At 33.3% G+C, this 14,143-nt stretch overlaps 2 protein-coding genes across 5 annotated transcripts; both read left to right on the forward strand.

Annotated features, from left to right (window-relative positions):
• Window positions 1-492: 492 nt before the first annotated feature.
• On the forward strand, window positions 493-7,035 carry LOC111305801 (proline-rich receptor-like protein kinase PERK8). Of its 4 annotated transcripts, none has more exons than XM_022903613.2 (9): window positions 493-571; window positions 662-2,119; window positions 3,866-4,273; window positions 4,652-4,738; window positions 4,994-5,064; window positions 5,319-5,395; window positions 5,753-5,900; window positions 6,184-6,345; window positions 6,428-7,035. In XM_022903613.2, exons 2-9 carry the CDS (start codon window positions 1,123-1,125, stop codon window positions 6,677-6,679), a joined length of 2,202 nt encoding a protein of 733 aa, XP_022759348.2. In that variant the 5' UTR covers window positions 493-571; window positions 662-1,122; the 3' UTR covers window positions 6,680-7,035. The 4 variants fall into 4 exon arrangements, with proteins under 4 accessions (XP_022759348.2, XP_022759349.2, XP_022759351.2 ...); XM_022903614.2 differs by having other exon boundaries at window positions 683-2,119; XM_022903616.2 differs by having other exon boundaries at window positions 493-567; window positions 683-2,119.
• A 661-nt stretch (window positions 7,036-7,696) lies between these two features.
• Window positions 7,697-11,062, forward strand: LOC111306333 (cinnamoyl-CoA reductase-like SNL6). The gene is made up of 5 exons (XM_022904230.2): window positions 7,697-7,908; window positions 8,392-8,564; window positions 9,227-9,412; window positions 10,039-10,192; window positions 10,620-11,062. Exons 1-5 carry the CDS (start codon window positions 7,707-7,709, stop codon window positions 10,928-10,930), a joined length of 1,026 nt encoding a protein of 341 aa, XP_022759965.2. The 5' UTR covers window positions 7,697-7,706; the 3' UTR covers window positions 10,931-11,062.
• The last annotated feature ends 3,081 nt before the right edge of the window (window positions 11,063-14,143 follow it).

Raw genomic sequence — 14,143 nt, forward strand, 5'->3', positions numbered from 1 at the left:
AAACCCCAAAGCTTCCCAAAAGTGCAAAAAAGAAAACAGAACACAAAAAGAAAAGTAGTTAAATTTACTATTTTGTTTAATGTAATTTAAGGATGAAATCGAATTGAATTAATATAACAAGAAGTTTGAATTTAATTTAAAATTTATTTTTTAAAATTTAGCTTAAATTTAATTAAATTAAATTTAAATTTTATTTTAATAAAATTTAAATAATTTATGAATATTAATTTATCATTTACTCAATTAATCTAGGAATACAAGTTATAAAGTTTGATTAAACAAAGAAAAGAAAAAGACAAGAATTTTTATTTTTATTAAACAGCTAAGAAAGTGACAATGCATATTGGCTCCGCTACATGTGAACTGATGAAGGACTTGATTGCCTGTGGACTCCAAGTTGCCCCCACGTTCCTTTGCACAATTTGTGGGCACACTTGTCTCCCCCTACCAATTTCCTCAAAAGAAAAAGGCTGTCTTTCTTTTTCTTTTCTTGTTCTTCTTGCAAAAAATCAACACCACCCTCTCTGTGGCTTTTCAAGATTCCAATTTTCTTCAGTTTTTGGATTGGTAGGTAAGCATGTCTTCACTCTTCAGCTTCCTGGTTTTTTCTATTTCCAAGGTTTCATCCATCTTGTAATGCTGCATTTTGCTTGTTATTAAGAGTTGCTTTCTCATTCTGGAGGTTGCTTGGAGGTGAGAACTCAGTCTTGTGATATCAGTTTTCGAGTTTGATGATCTGGGTTTTGTTTTTTTGGAGGATTTTAAGAATTGGGTTTTCCTCATTTTTTGTGAAGTACGGATTTTTAGAGGTTGTTTGAGTGTGGAATCATGGTGATACCAGGAAGGGAGTTTGGTTGATTGGTTTATTTGCCTGAGCCAGGACTTATTGGAACATTTTCTATTGGTTTCTGGGCGTTGCTGTTGTCAATTCATTGGAATTTTCCTTGTGTTTTATTCAAGGAGCTTTGATACGCGTTTTATGGCTTGAATTGTGGCATTTTGTGCTGTGGAAACCATGTATAGATATAGTTTTGTGGAACAATTGGAGATTTTGCTGTTCAGAAATTTATAAATTGGATATGAGAGTGTAGGGATATAGTAGTGCTGATCATTTAGAGAAATATGACTTCAATTTTACCTTCTGTAATTCCACCAACTTCTAGTGATATCTCACCACCACCAGCACCTCCTACCTCTTCCTCCTCAAATTCCTCAACCACTTCGCCATCCCCCAAATCATCTCAGCCAAATCAAACTACCGATCCCCCACCATCCTCAGCACCATCAAATTCTTCACCTCCACCACCTCAATCCCCTCCTCCAGCTGTCCTTACAGCTCCTCCTCCATCACCACCTTTATCACCACCACCAGCTTCACCTGCACCATCAATCCCAGCATCTCCTTCTCCATCGCCTCCTGCTTCCCCACCTCCGTCATTGCCAACATCTCCTCCACCTTCAGCTCCTGTTGTCCCTCCACCCTCACCAGTTTTATCTCCACCACCGCAATCAGGTGGTTCTCCTCCTCCAAAAGCTGCACCTGCACCTCCGATTGCAACTTCACCTCCACCTCAGGTCATTTTACATTCCCCACCTCCTTCAGCTAATGTTCCAACTCCACCATCCTCAAAGTCTCTACCTTCACCACCAGAAACACCCCCACCTGAAAGCTCTTCCTCACCTCCTATACTTACACCCCCACCATCTAGCCCTAAGTCTGCTTCTCCTCCTCCCACAACTTCTCCCTCAACACCCACATTATCATCCCCGCCTCCTTCAGTTCCCTCAACCCCCTCACCTTCTACAATTTCACCTCCAGCAGCTCCAAGTACTCCGTCAACAGCTGGAAGTCCCATTTCGTCATCTTTGCCCTCAATTCCAACAGAAAAACCAACTGCAAATTCAAGTAAGGGTGCCGATGCATCTGTAAATGCAACATCCTCCGGTAAGAATGGTTTAGGCGCTGGAGGTGCTGCAGGTATAAGCATTGTTGTAGGGTTTATTGTGCTTGGTCTTCTTGTGGTGACTGTGTGGTTTGCACAGAAACAAAAGAGAAAGAGGGCTGGACTGAAAATTCGGTACACTATGCCTTCTCCATTTGCCTCCTCTCAAAATTCAGGTAAATAATTGAAACATGGCTTGCGGAAGCTGGTTTTCATGTTCTTCTGTTGGTTGTGGATGTTCTTAATTCAATGTAAGAATTATCTTTATTTCGATGTTTTCTAGATTAATTTTGAAATCTTCAAAAGTACTTATTCATTTAGTTTGGTTTCACTTTTATGATTCCAAAAGTTTTATCTGAAATGAAAATTTCCCTCATGGTAAGCTGAAAGATTTTGGTTGAAAGGACACCCTTTCTGAGTAATTCATAAAATAGAAAAAACTTATATGAAGATTAATATTAGAAAAGTTTATAATTTGTCATCCAATGTGATCCACATTTGACCCACATTATGCACATTACATTGAAACATGCTATGTTATTAAGTGACATTTTTTATCCTAGATTATCACATAAAGTGAATTTTGAAGATCTTTCATGCTTATTAAATGATGTTATACCCAAGATTATCATTGTTTTACTTTTTTTTTTTTTTTTTCTCTTTTACGGCTATTTGTTCTGCAAAACCCAATCAACAAAACAATTCTAGACTTTCATGAGCTTGATTCTTTGATATCAATCCCCTAGGACCTATCCTTTCTTCACATATTTCTACAATTCTCAATGCCACAGCTTCAATACTTCACCTTTTACTGCTGCTGCCATATCTTTAGCATTCCAATTTGTTTGAGAATTAAATTAAAGCAGTTTGCTAGAGCCAGGAATTTTATTCGTAGGGGTGTCAAATGATTACTAATAATTTTATTTGAAAATATATAAAAAAAAATAAATAAATATTTTTATCATAAATAGTCATCTATCTATTCAATATAGTATTTGTAAAGCTAAGAAATAGTGTAATCAAATTAGAATATTATAAAACTGCTAAATCAACTGGAAATGACTTTTATACTAATTTTCGACAAAAACAAATATTGGTTGGTCAATTTTACAGAAGCACCGTAACGTTTTCTTTTCTTTTGTTTTCTTTTTTTTTTTTTTCTTTTTGAAGAAAAGAACTATAACATTTTTTAACATTAAAACCGAATGATATTCAATATCACATCATGCACAAAAATAATCTAAGCCTTCCTTAATAAACATCTTAGGATGAGTAACAATTGATAGAATATTGAAAGTTATTTATTAAGTAATTGAATGTTTGAACTTTTCCCTGTTGAGAATATAATAAGAAAACGGAGATTATTTTTATAATTTCAACTACCTTTCTACATATCTCAGCAACTAAAAGAAAAAATTTTGAACACACCCCACCCCCTGCGCATGCGCACTCTTCCTTTTGTACTTTGCTATTTTGTTCTTTTTTTCCCTTTGTTGTTTCTAATGTAAAAGGCAAAAGGAATGGTTCTGTATTCTTATATGGGGAAATTGAGAAACTCAGAGTTAATAGATCTATACAAAGATATAATATGGATGAGGTGCACAAGTCCTTTGCTAGGGATCATTTTTCAATACTTAAAGTTCTTTTTCATTTTGAATATATTGTTAATGACTCTGATAAGTGTTGTAAATCTTACTTATTTATAGATCTATTTAGGATTTTTTTTTTCCAAATTCAATTTGGCTCACCAAGGATTTGGAGTTAATATAAGCTAAAATTTTATTTCAGGTTCTAGGGGATTCTTTGGTCACATTTTACTTGGGCAATGATATTTCAGTTCCTTCTTTTGATTTATCTTGCTATAACTGAATATTACTTAAATTATGCTGTATAGTGATATAGGAACTTGCATTGCTCTGCAGATGCAGCATTTTTAAGGCCTCAGTCTCCACATCAACTAGTGGGAAGTGGTTCTAACAGTGGTTTTTATTCACCGTCAGAGCCTGGTGGGGTCAATAATTCCAGGTCATGGTTCACTTATGAAGAGCTAGCCCAGGCAACGGATGGGTTTTCAGAACATAATCTTTTGGGTGAAGGTGGATTTGGTTGTGTATACAAAGGTATTCTCACAGACAGTAGAGAAGTCGCTGTAAAGCAGCTAAAGATTGGTGGTGGACAGGGGGAGCGGGAGTTCAGAGCAGAAGTTGAGATTATTAGCAGAGTACATCATCGCCATTTGGTTTCGCTGGTAGGATACTGTATATCAGAGCATCAAAGATTGCTTGTCTATGATTATGTCCCGAACAATACCCTTCATTACCATCTCCATGGTAAGTCATCTTCTGATCTTAAACTCCTAAGCACTTCTGTCATCTATAACCATTCTGTGCTTATAATGAAGTCGGATATAATTTTCTGTTCAAAATTTGAAGCGGGTTGCATGAGTTATATGTATGGTTCAAAGAGTCAACTGATATGATGGATATTTATACCAATTTTGTAAGAGGATTCCTGTCCATTAACGTGATTGGACCCATTGCTTGAGCATCTGTACTTCAGTTGGGAAGCTTCCTCCTCTCCCAACTCACACTCACCTACACATTGAATAGAAGATGAGGGATAACAGAAACATGAAAGAATCACTCTTTATAATCCTCTTGTACTGATGGTAATGTTCTAATTTCATGCACTTTTATGGAATTTTCCAGGTAGAGGCAGGCCAGTTATGGATTGGCCAGTACGAGTCAAGGTTGCTGCAGGTGCAGCTCGTGGGATAGCTTACCTCCATGAAGACTGTAATCTACTTTTTCTTTGTTGTACTTTTAGACTCTGACATATGCTGCAAACCTTTAAATTATCTGAATAAGAACAACAGTAGACTTTAAACAGCACCTAGAACCAGGTTTGCTATGCTATAAAGTAATATGTACTTCAAATCATATAGAATTGGTCTTTCTATGACATGTTCCTTTGGTAATTAACTGATCATTGCATCATTACTATTGTAACTTCTAATGCAACATTTCTTATAAATATTTTGCTTCAATCAGGCCATCCTCGCATCATTCACAGGGATATCAAGTCATCAAACATACTTCTTGATAACAATTTTGAGGCTCGGGTATGCCAATTTCTACTGTCCAAATTTTTGTAAACACCATTATTTTGATCTTGAATTGTTTTGGGGGATATTGATGGTGCTTATGAGTGCCATATCATCTTTTGTTAACCATAGAATTTCTGCATTAAATTAGAATTATTAACATTTCTTACTATTATAATCTTAGAAACTATATTGGGGTTTTCTTTTTTCATTATTTTATTTTCCTTTTGTCACTTTAACTTTCTCTCCCCCAATTCATGTTACCAAAACAGGTTTCGGATTTTGGACTTGCAAAGTTAGCTTTGGATTCAAATACCCATGTAACCACTCGTGTGATGGGAACCTTTGGGTAAGTTAACTTGGTATGTTGGTTTGTGATATATCTAGAAGAACTAAACTTTCATGTGCTTTTTGCATGGTGTTGTTTTCCCTGTGTTACATATGCATAACCAATTATTTTTGTACTTTTTGATCTGTTTAAAGCTTTCCTGTGTAAAGCTAAAACTTAAGGTCCATATTATAATTGCATATTATCACTTTGATCTATTTAAAGCATTTTTAAATCCAATAATTTTGAGATCTGATAATCTGTCTAAATGTGCACTGCACTTTTCATTTGACCTTTAATTTGGCCTGCAAACATGTATTGTGTCTTAGTCAAATATCATATTCTGGTTTTCTGATAAACGAATTTGTTCTTTTATAGATATATGGCTCCAGAGTATGCGACAAGTGGCAAGTTAACTGAAAAATCTGATGTTTATTCCTTTGGTGTTGTGCTCTTGGAGCTAATTACTGGACGCAAGCCCGTTGATGATTCTCAGCCCCTAGGTGATGAGAGCCTGGTTGAATGGGTAAGGCTATGAAGCTAGGTTTTGAGTTATCAAAAATTTGTGCCTGCTTTTAACATGCCTTTTGATCTAACTTCTTCATAGGATTTAGCTTTGCTTTAAGTTAAGCCTTATACTGGTTGAATCTTCAAGAAATTTGATTTTCTTCTGATTAACATCTGAAATCCAGCTAGAAAGTACCAAACCAAATTGTTATGACCTCAATCATTTCTTTATCTAATGCAATGGAACTTGTGGCAATGGTCCGGTATCAAACATTTTAATTTGATTCATACTTCTTACTTAGGCGCGACCATTGCTTGCTGAAGCAATTGAACATCAAGACTTTGGAGAGTTGGTGGATCCTAGACTGGAAAAGAACTATGTGAATCATGAAATGTTTCGAATGATTGAGGCAGCTGCAGCATGTGTGAGACATTTAGCTACTAAAAGGCCAAGAATGAGTCAGGTAAATATGCTTCCATAATATGGAACTTTCTTTATTATCACTTTTGGCTTACAAATGGATTTCATTGACATTTATTTCATAGGTGGTGAGAGCTCTAGACTCATTAGATGAGTCATCAGATCTCACAAATGGAATGAGACCTGGCCAAAGTGAAGTTTTTGATTCAGCACAACAATCTGCACAAATCAGAATGTTTCGGAGGTTAGCATTTGGCAGCCAAGACTACAGTTCTAGTTTCTTTGAACATACTCAGAGCAGTTGGAGAAGTCAAGAAGATGGTAGTCAGGGTAGCTGGAGGAGTCGAGAGTTTGGGAATCAGAGTGGCCAGAGTTGAGAGCATAGGGAACGTAGCACCTTAATGCCTTAGCAAGTCAGATGCGTTCAATGCATACCATTGGATACCTGAGTACTGATAGTTCAGATGCATCACAGTTTACAGGGAATGCCTTATCTCTGACTTTTGGAAGATTGAAGATCAATATCATGGAATCAGGTCTTGCTGCTCACTTGATATCCAATCTTTGTTATTTTGTAGCCCACATGATTTTTGAGAAAGAAAAAAAAAAAAAGCATACATGATTTTCCTGTAGGAATGCTTCTGGATGTATTTTCTATGATTTAGAATCATTATTCATACATCTTTTCCTTGTATTTATATTTATTAATTCAATATAAGTTTCTTTTCACTTATTTATAACTCGTGAATTTGTTTTGTACCTGGAAATAATGAGAAGAAATATTGTAGAAGGTTTTTCCTTCAAGTTACTAGAATCTTTTTAATCCTGGTTCCCAATAAATGCCACTGCCCCACTTGTGTTTGGGATCCATCTATTAGCTTGACTTTAGAGTCTGATATATCCCTACCAGTCCAAGTTGACACTAACCTGTCAAATCTGTCCTGAAAATAATCGGGATCCGAAATGACCTACCCGACCCGCCCAGTTTAATGGTCTAGCTGACCAAGAGTCATAACGGATTTCAGTTTTAGCCGACAAGTTAGCATATTAAACCTCATCATAATATTAAAAATAACCGAATCACTCTCCAATCTCGCCAATTATCTTTCATCTATCAAATTTACAGTGGAATAATACAAACCTTATCTCAAACCCTCTATTATTGCATTCTAGATATTTTATTCAATAATAGCATGTGAATATTGGCTTGTAAATTATTACTTTGCCTGACTACGTGGGCCCAAGTATGCCATCAGTCAAACCATTGTTTCTTGACTGTTATTATGGGGAGACTGCACTTACCACCCTCGTGCTTTTCCATCTAATATTCTCCGTCTACCCTGCTGCAAGCGCCCTCTGATATAAAGCTAAGGCCTTATCAAAGAGAAGGAGTCAAACAGAGAGATGGAGGAAGTAGAGGTACCAAAACCAGTGTTGGTGCCAGTTTTAGGACAAAAGTGTGTTGGGAATGTTTTTAGTTGTAGTTTGAGTGCAAGAGAGAAGAAACTGATATGTGTGACAAGTGGGAACTCTTACTTGGGTTCTTTTATTGTCAAGGAGCTATTGGCTCATGGTTACCTTGTGCGAGTTACCATTCAACACGAAGGTATAGTTATTTAAACTGTGTTAAAAATTTTTCTGCAACAAGAATTTGTAGCAATAAAACAAATTTTAGGACGATTTGGATTTCATATTATAAGTTCTTATTATCATTTTTTTTTCTGTTTTCTTCAGAATTGTAATTATTTTCTGATTATTGTAGTCGATAGGCTGGGTCAATCCAGAACCAATTAAGTGAACACCCTATGGCTACAGAAATTGTTGGCATCTGTAACATGGGAAACATGACGATTTTTTTTATAAAGAGATCGTAGGTTAGGATAAGGAAAGAGGTTACAGGTTAAACTCCGGTTCGGAAACCGAGCTGGTTGCTATGTGGAATAATAGACTTTGAACTAATCTCTTTAGTTCCTATGACCAAAAATCATGTCAACTTTTTCTTGAACTCCTAGCTTTTTTTTGTTGAATCTTGTTACAGTTTTGATGTTCTTCTGGAAAGCAGCTTTATTTTTTTTTTTCCATTAAACAGTGGAATTTGAAGACGTGAAAGATCTGATAGGGGTGGAAGAGTTAAATCTATTGGAAAGTGTAGTGGTTACAAGGATGGAAGATTTAGAAAGTCTCTGTGCTGCTTTTAGAGGCTGCCATGCTGTTTTTCATACATCCTCCTTCATTGATCCACATGGGATCTCTGGTTATTCGGTAAGTTTATATATGTGGTTTCATTACATAAAGCTAGATTTACTACATATTTCAATTCATCTACTCTTCAATTATTTACAATTGATGTCAATAGGATTTCTGAACTAATTTGCCATAGTAAACAGTTAATTACTGAACAACTTTAATCAAAATTAAAATTTGAGTAAAATACGTAGTAGTAGTAGTAGTCACATCAGCTTTCCTTGATTATAGTTCACATAGAAATAACAATCGTTTGGAGAGGTTATGCTTTAGAAAGATAGCTATGTATTTGTCTATGTTACTTCAACTCTTTATTTTTTAAGTACTTATGTAAGATATATCTGATGAACAATGAACATGGGTATGACAGTTCAATCCTATAAATATATGAAAAGAATTTTATAAAAATGAACGTACCCGTGTCGAATACATACTCAGATTCGACACTTACTCCCAATGAGTGACATAGGTATTAGTATTAAGTTGTGTCAACTCCTAGTTAATGCTATCTAAAATGCACAATGAGTAAGGACTTCACGACAAGCATGGATTAATAGAGGCTTTCTTTTAATGTGATTGTAACAACAAGATTTGCTGCACATGAATTTCTATAACCAGCTTGTTACTTTCCTTGCTTTTTTAAATTTTGTACACTTGACAATTTTGCTTGCTGATTCTAGGAAAAAATGGCATTTCTGGAGATTGAAGGGGCGAGGAATGTCATGGAAGCTTGTGCTAAGGCAGCCTATATAAAGAGGTGTATCTTCACTTCTTCTTTACTCGCATCTATTTGGGAAAACAACAATATAGAGAAGACCATAGATGAGAGTTGTTGGAGCAGTGAAGAATTTTGCAGAGAAAATAAGGTAGTTTCCTTTGTATATAGTTTTAGCTTGATGCATTAGTACTACTTCCACATTTTTTTTTATCAATGTTATCTTAGGTAAGGGCAGAGGGGGCTGGCAATGTTGGGAATTAAGCATGCAAATGCAATGACATTTAAAAATTTTAACTCCTAAAAGCAAGGATCACATGTCGATTTCATGATGTACAACCATACTAGCAAATCGATAAGAGCATAATTGTTTACCTTGATCTCTAGGTTTCACAAACGCAAGAACCGCTTAGAAACTTGAGTTAGATTATTCTAAACCTTTAGCTGTCCAAGCATCCAACCTCTAATGATAGTTCGCTTGAATAAGAAGTGAAAAGGTGATGTTTGGCTGAATTCTATACTAAAAGAAATAGATTGTCTCTCAAGTGAATTTAGGGTTTTTACTTAACACATGAGACTTGTGTATTTATGAAAGGGACGATCAAGGCATGCTTATATATTACCTTTATCCTAACATCTCTTTGGAAGAAATAAATTATAGATTTACTTAAAGTAGGCTTCATCTTTTTTTATATTACTATTTTGTTTCTTTTTCTACAACTCTAAATTTAGCTGTGACCTCCAAATATTAATGGCATTCTTTGTTTTGGACGATAGTTTTGGCTTGCATTGGGTAAGACCAAGGCTGAGAAGGTAGCTTGGATGAAGGCAAGAGATTCAAAAGTAAAACTTGTTACTATCTGCCCTGGTCTTCTCATGGCTCCCACATTTCCAAATGCTCACAGAGAAACTTCTATACCTTACCTTAAAGGTACAATAATCGAACATTTTCTACTCCTCGAGTTTAAATTTATGCAAAATAAGGTAGGGTGACCCTTGAATTATAATGAAATATTTAACGTAAACATAAATTTTAAATTTTTTAATACGATATTTAAAGTATGAATCTTTTAACTAATATAATATTTTGAAGGCTATTTGCTCATCACGTATTATTACTTGAAGTTAATCACGTTGAAGGTGAATATCATATTAATTAATAGATTCATATTATTGATACTACATTAAAAATTTTTTAAGTTTAGATATTGTTTTAAAATTTTCACTATAATTCAAGTACCATTTATAACATTAACCCAATAAGATATATAGAAAATATTGTATTTAAACATATGCATTTGCTTGAGTCTATATTTTTATTGTGTATTCAATTGCGATGGGTGTATTTGGGTATGTAGGTGGGCATATAATGCTACAACAAGGCCACTTAGCAATTGCAGAGGTGAAGAAGGTGGCTGAAGCCCATGTTCATGTTTATGAAGCCATGGATTACGGAGCTTGTGGACGATATTTTTGCTTTGAAGAAGTAGTGAGAAGACCAAGTAAGGCCATTGAGCTTGAAAATGGGTTGAAGAAGCAGGGTTTGCTGTTAGGAGATAGACATGTGCTCTTATCAGAAGAAGAAGAAGAAATTCCAATCAAAATTAGCAATTCAAAGCTTGTGACCCTCTTATTTAAGGCCTCTCAACGGTTGTCTTGTAAAAGTTGAAACCTCATTGTCGCAACATTTTGTTGAGAAATTTTCTTTTACACCCATTCAATTGGAGAGAGAGAGAGAGCTCTTAAAAAGAGCATGGAAATTCAATGAAGAGAGCTCTTAAAGGCGGAAATCAATTAAGCATATGGGAATTCACCAACGCAACAATGGAATAAAAGTTTTGATCAACAATGCAACATTCAAGAAGATTTATAATAAGAATAATAAAAAATCATTTATTAAATAGAATTCCTTATTGAGTCAGCAACAACAGAATGCAAACTTTCTAATCTATTCTTAACAGCATCTTGTACTCCAACAAACACTTGTTCAGTTGTCTCTTTTCCATTCTTGTATAATCTATAGTTCCTTTCTTTCCATGCCTAAATATATACAAGCACTCCAAGTAATTCGCAAGATAATTGAGATCAATGCTTTCCCTTTCATCCTGTTTTCTGCCCATCGGAGCTCTGCAACCCACTCCCTTATTCTTCTTCCCATCCTGCACTGCCATAATGCTCTTTGCCATATTGCTTTTGTGAACTCACATTCAAAGCACAAATGATCCCTGGATTCTCTGCCCTGTTGACATAAACAACATTTCTCATTCACCTCCATTCTCCATGCCCTCAGTCTATCCTTGGTTGGGAGCCTATTTAGTATTTCCATCCAAGCAATCAATGAGTGTTTTGGTATATATATGATGTCTGAAACCATATCAGCTTATGCCATTCCACCTTCCTTTGCTTTGGCCTAATCTCATTCTGCACTGTCATAGTTGAATAACAGTTCCCAAGAATAGACCATATCTCAGCACCATTAACCTGCCTAATAAATTGTTTGGTTGTGTGTCCAAGCTGAAGCAATTTTCTCCAACTCCAGCTGCTACCCTACTATGGTGAAACCTGCCAAATGCTTCTACTTTTGTTTTTGTTTTTTGATATTGGAATAAGATAAATAATTTGTATAATGATGTTCTTAAAAATATTTATTCTATTTAATCTTTTTTCTTGAGCTATCCATAAATTCATTGAATAAATAAGTTTTTTTTTTTTTTTTTTTTTTATGATGATGATATAAAAAACTTATTCTTTCCTGATTTTCTACTAGGTTCATTTGGATATTTATATGTTTTTATATATGATTGTGTTCGAAATGAGGGAATAATGTACTTTAAAATACAAATTAAATAAAAAATATGTTATTGATAAATTAATAATTTTGAGTCTAGGTCTTAAAAGTTATGTTCAAAACTTGATTTGAGTCAAGTCTAACTTGATCTAATTAATAATTTAATTTATAGGTAAATTTAATTGTAATTTAATAATTTTTTTTAAAAAAATTAATTGATTTAAAATCAGCATTATAAAAATAATAATAAAAATAAATTAAAAAATAAAATTTTATCTTTTAATAATATTCATAAAAATATTCAAAATTTTATTTTCTTAATTATTATTATTTTATCTTTTAACCTTGAACTTATAATATTATCAATATAATATCTTATTTTGTAATTTTTTTTATTTACAAATAAACCATTTCATCACAATCATAAAGTTATAAAAATTAATATGTTATTTTTTAAAAATTTAAAAATCAAAATAATATCCACCTCAAAATTTTAAAACCGTAAAATTAATTTAGTCTTAATTTATACTAATAAAATCACTCAAATTTGTAAAATGTATCAAATATAATCATCTTAATAGATTTCATACCATGTTTGGACGGAAAAATGATATAGTAGGCATCCATGTCAATTTTTGGCACACCATTGCTAGCACCAAAGGTACTCCGATAGCTCAACCATCATTAACCATCACTAAAGACCAAAATCGAGCATGGTCAAATCATCACAGCCTATAGACTTAAGCCTCCCACAACCACCACAGCCGCAGCCCGCAAACCACCTCCCATCACCACTAAAAACAGCAACATCATCTGCCACAACCACGACAATAAGTTTAAAGTAAACTATTCCTAGAAAATAAAGTAACCACAAACTGCTGACTTCGTTTTTTTGCCGACTTCAGTTTTTAGGTGGTAAGAAATAGGAATGTTAGAGAAAATGTTTTCAAGGTTTTGCTTGGTCTTTAATGGCGACGGAAATGGGGTTTTCGAAGGCGGTGGGTTGTTGAAAGATCTAATTCTACATTAAGACAATTATCCAAAAAAATAATCTGCATAAGAGAAGAAGAAAGAATGTGGAGAGTGTGGCAGTGAGGTGAGGAAGTGAGAAGAAAAAGGAAAGTGGGAGTGTTGCCATGAAGATAGGACGACAAATTTGTTCTACTTAGGCCCTGCTAGGAGGAGAGCATGCGGTCAACTTACAATTATGCTAATATGAAAATTTTATATATATATAACAAAATAGATATATTAAGTAATTTGTCTCAGACTTTTAATTATAAATTATTAATAATAATTTTTATAAAAATAAAATCATTATTTTTAATAATATTAATATATTATTTTATTATATTTAATATTTTAAAGTATTAAAGTGAAAACACAAAAATATATTTTTTAAATAAAAATTAAATTTAAAAAAATAAAATAGAGACTTTGATTTGATAAACTAAAACTTTTTAATTTTTTATGTGATATTTTTGCATTATAAAAAATGAAAAGGTATTTAAATTAATCATATTAATTATTTTGATGTGTAACAATTTTTAAATAAAATGAGCAAGCAAAATATTGTAAAACGTTAGTTAAAAAAAAGAATTTATTTGTCAAGTTGGTTTTAATTATTACAATACTTTTATATATAGTAAACTTAAATTTACATATATATTAAAATATAATGTTAATAAATTTATTCATTTTAAATTAAAAATAATTTAAAATAAATAAATATAAGTTAAAGAATTATTTTTTTTTTAAATTAAGAGTTGTAATATGTAGAGATAAATAATTTTTGTAACTGTAGATCCAATATAAATACGTAAAATAAATACTAAAATTTAAAAGGACAAAACTAAATTTTTTATAATAAAATTTAAATTTATTATAAAAATAAATTTAAAATTCAAAATTTTAAGAGTAAGAGTGTAATCGATTGAGTTTGAACTGATACAGTATTAAGCTCAAATTTGAGCTCGATTCAAAATTTGAAACTCGAAAATTGACTTAAACTCGATTAAGTTTTATTTTTTTAATTTAAGTTTGACTCGAGATAGAAATCGAGCTACTTGAACTCGTTCGATTAAGCTTGATTAA

The sequence above is a fragment of the Durio zibethinus genome, chromosome 21 (assembly GCF_047325235.1).
Source record: "Durio zibethinus cultivar Kanyao isolate XHJ-2024 chromosome 21, ASM4732523v1, whole genome shotgun sequence".
Classification (NCBI taxonomy): Eukaryota; Viridiplantae; Streptophyta; class Magnoliopsida; order Malvales; family Malvaceae; genus Durio; species Durio zibethinus.

Bases quoted from the DNA above. Each gene is read 5' to 3' on its own strand.
- LOC111305801 (XM_089751135.1), top strand. From the start codon at position 1,123: ATGACTTCAATTTTACCTTCTGTAATTCCACCAACTTCTAGTGATATC. The intron at 5,901-6,183 runs GTAAGGCTATGA...CTTCTTACTTAG, and splicing joins ATGAGAGCCTGGTTGAATGG to GCGCGACCATTGCTTGCTGA. The intron at 6,346-6,427 runs GTAAATATGCTT...TTTATTTCATAG, and splicing joins AAAGGCCAAGAATGAGTCAG to GTGGTGAGAGCTCTAGACTC.
- LOC111306333 (XM_022904230.2), top strand. From the start codon at position 7,707: ATGGAGGAAGTAGAGGTACCAAAACCAGTGTTGGTGCCAGTTTTAGGA. The intron at 7,909-8,391 runs GTATAGTTATTT...TCCATTAAACAG, and splicing joins AGTTACCATTCAACACGAAG to TGGAATTTGAAGACGTGAAA. The intron at 9,413-10,038 runs GTAGTTTCCTTT...TTTGGACGATAG, and splicing joins AATTTTGCAGAGAAAATAAG to TTTTGGCTTGCATTGGGTAA.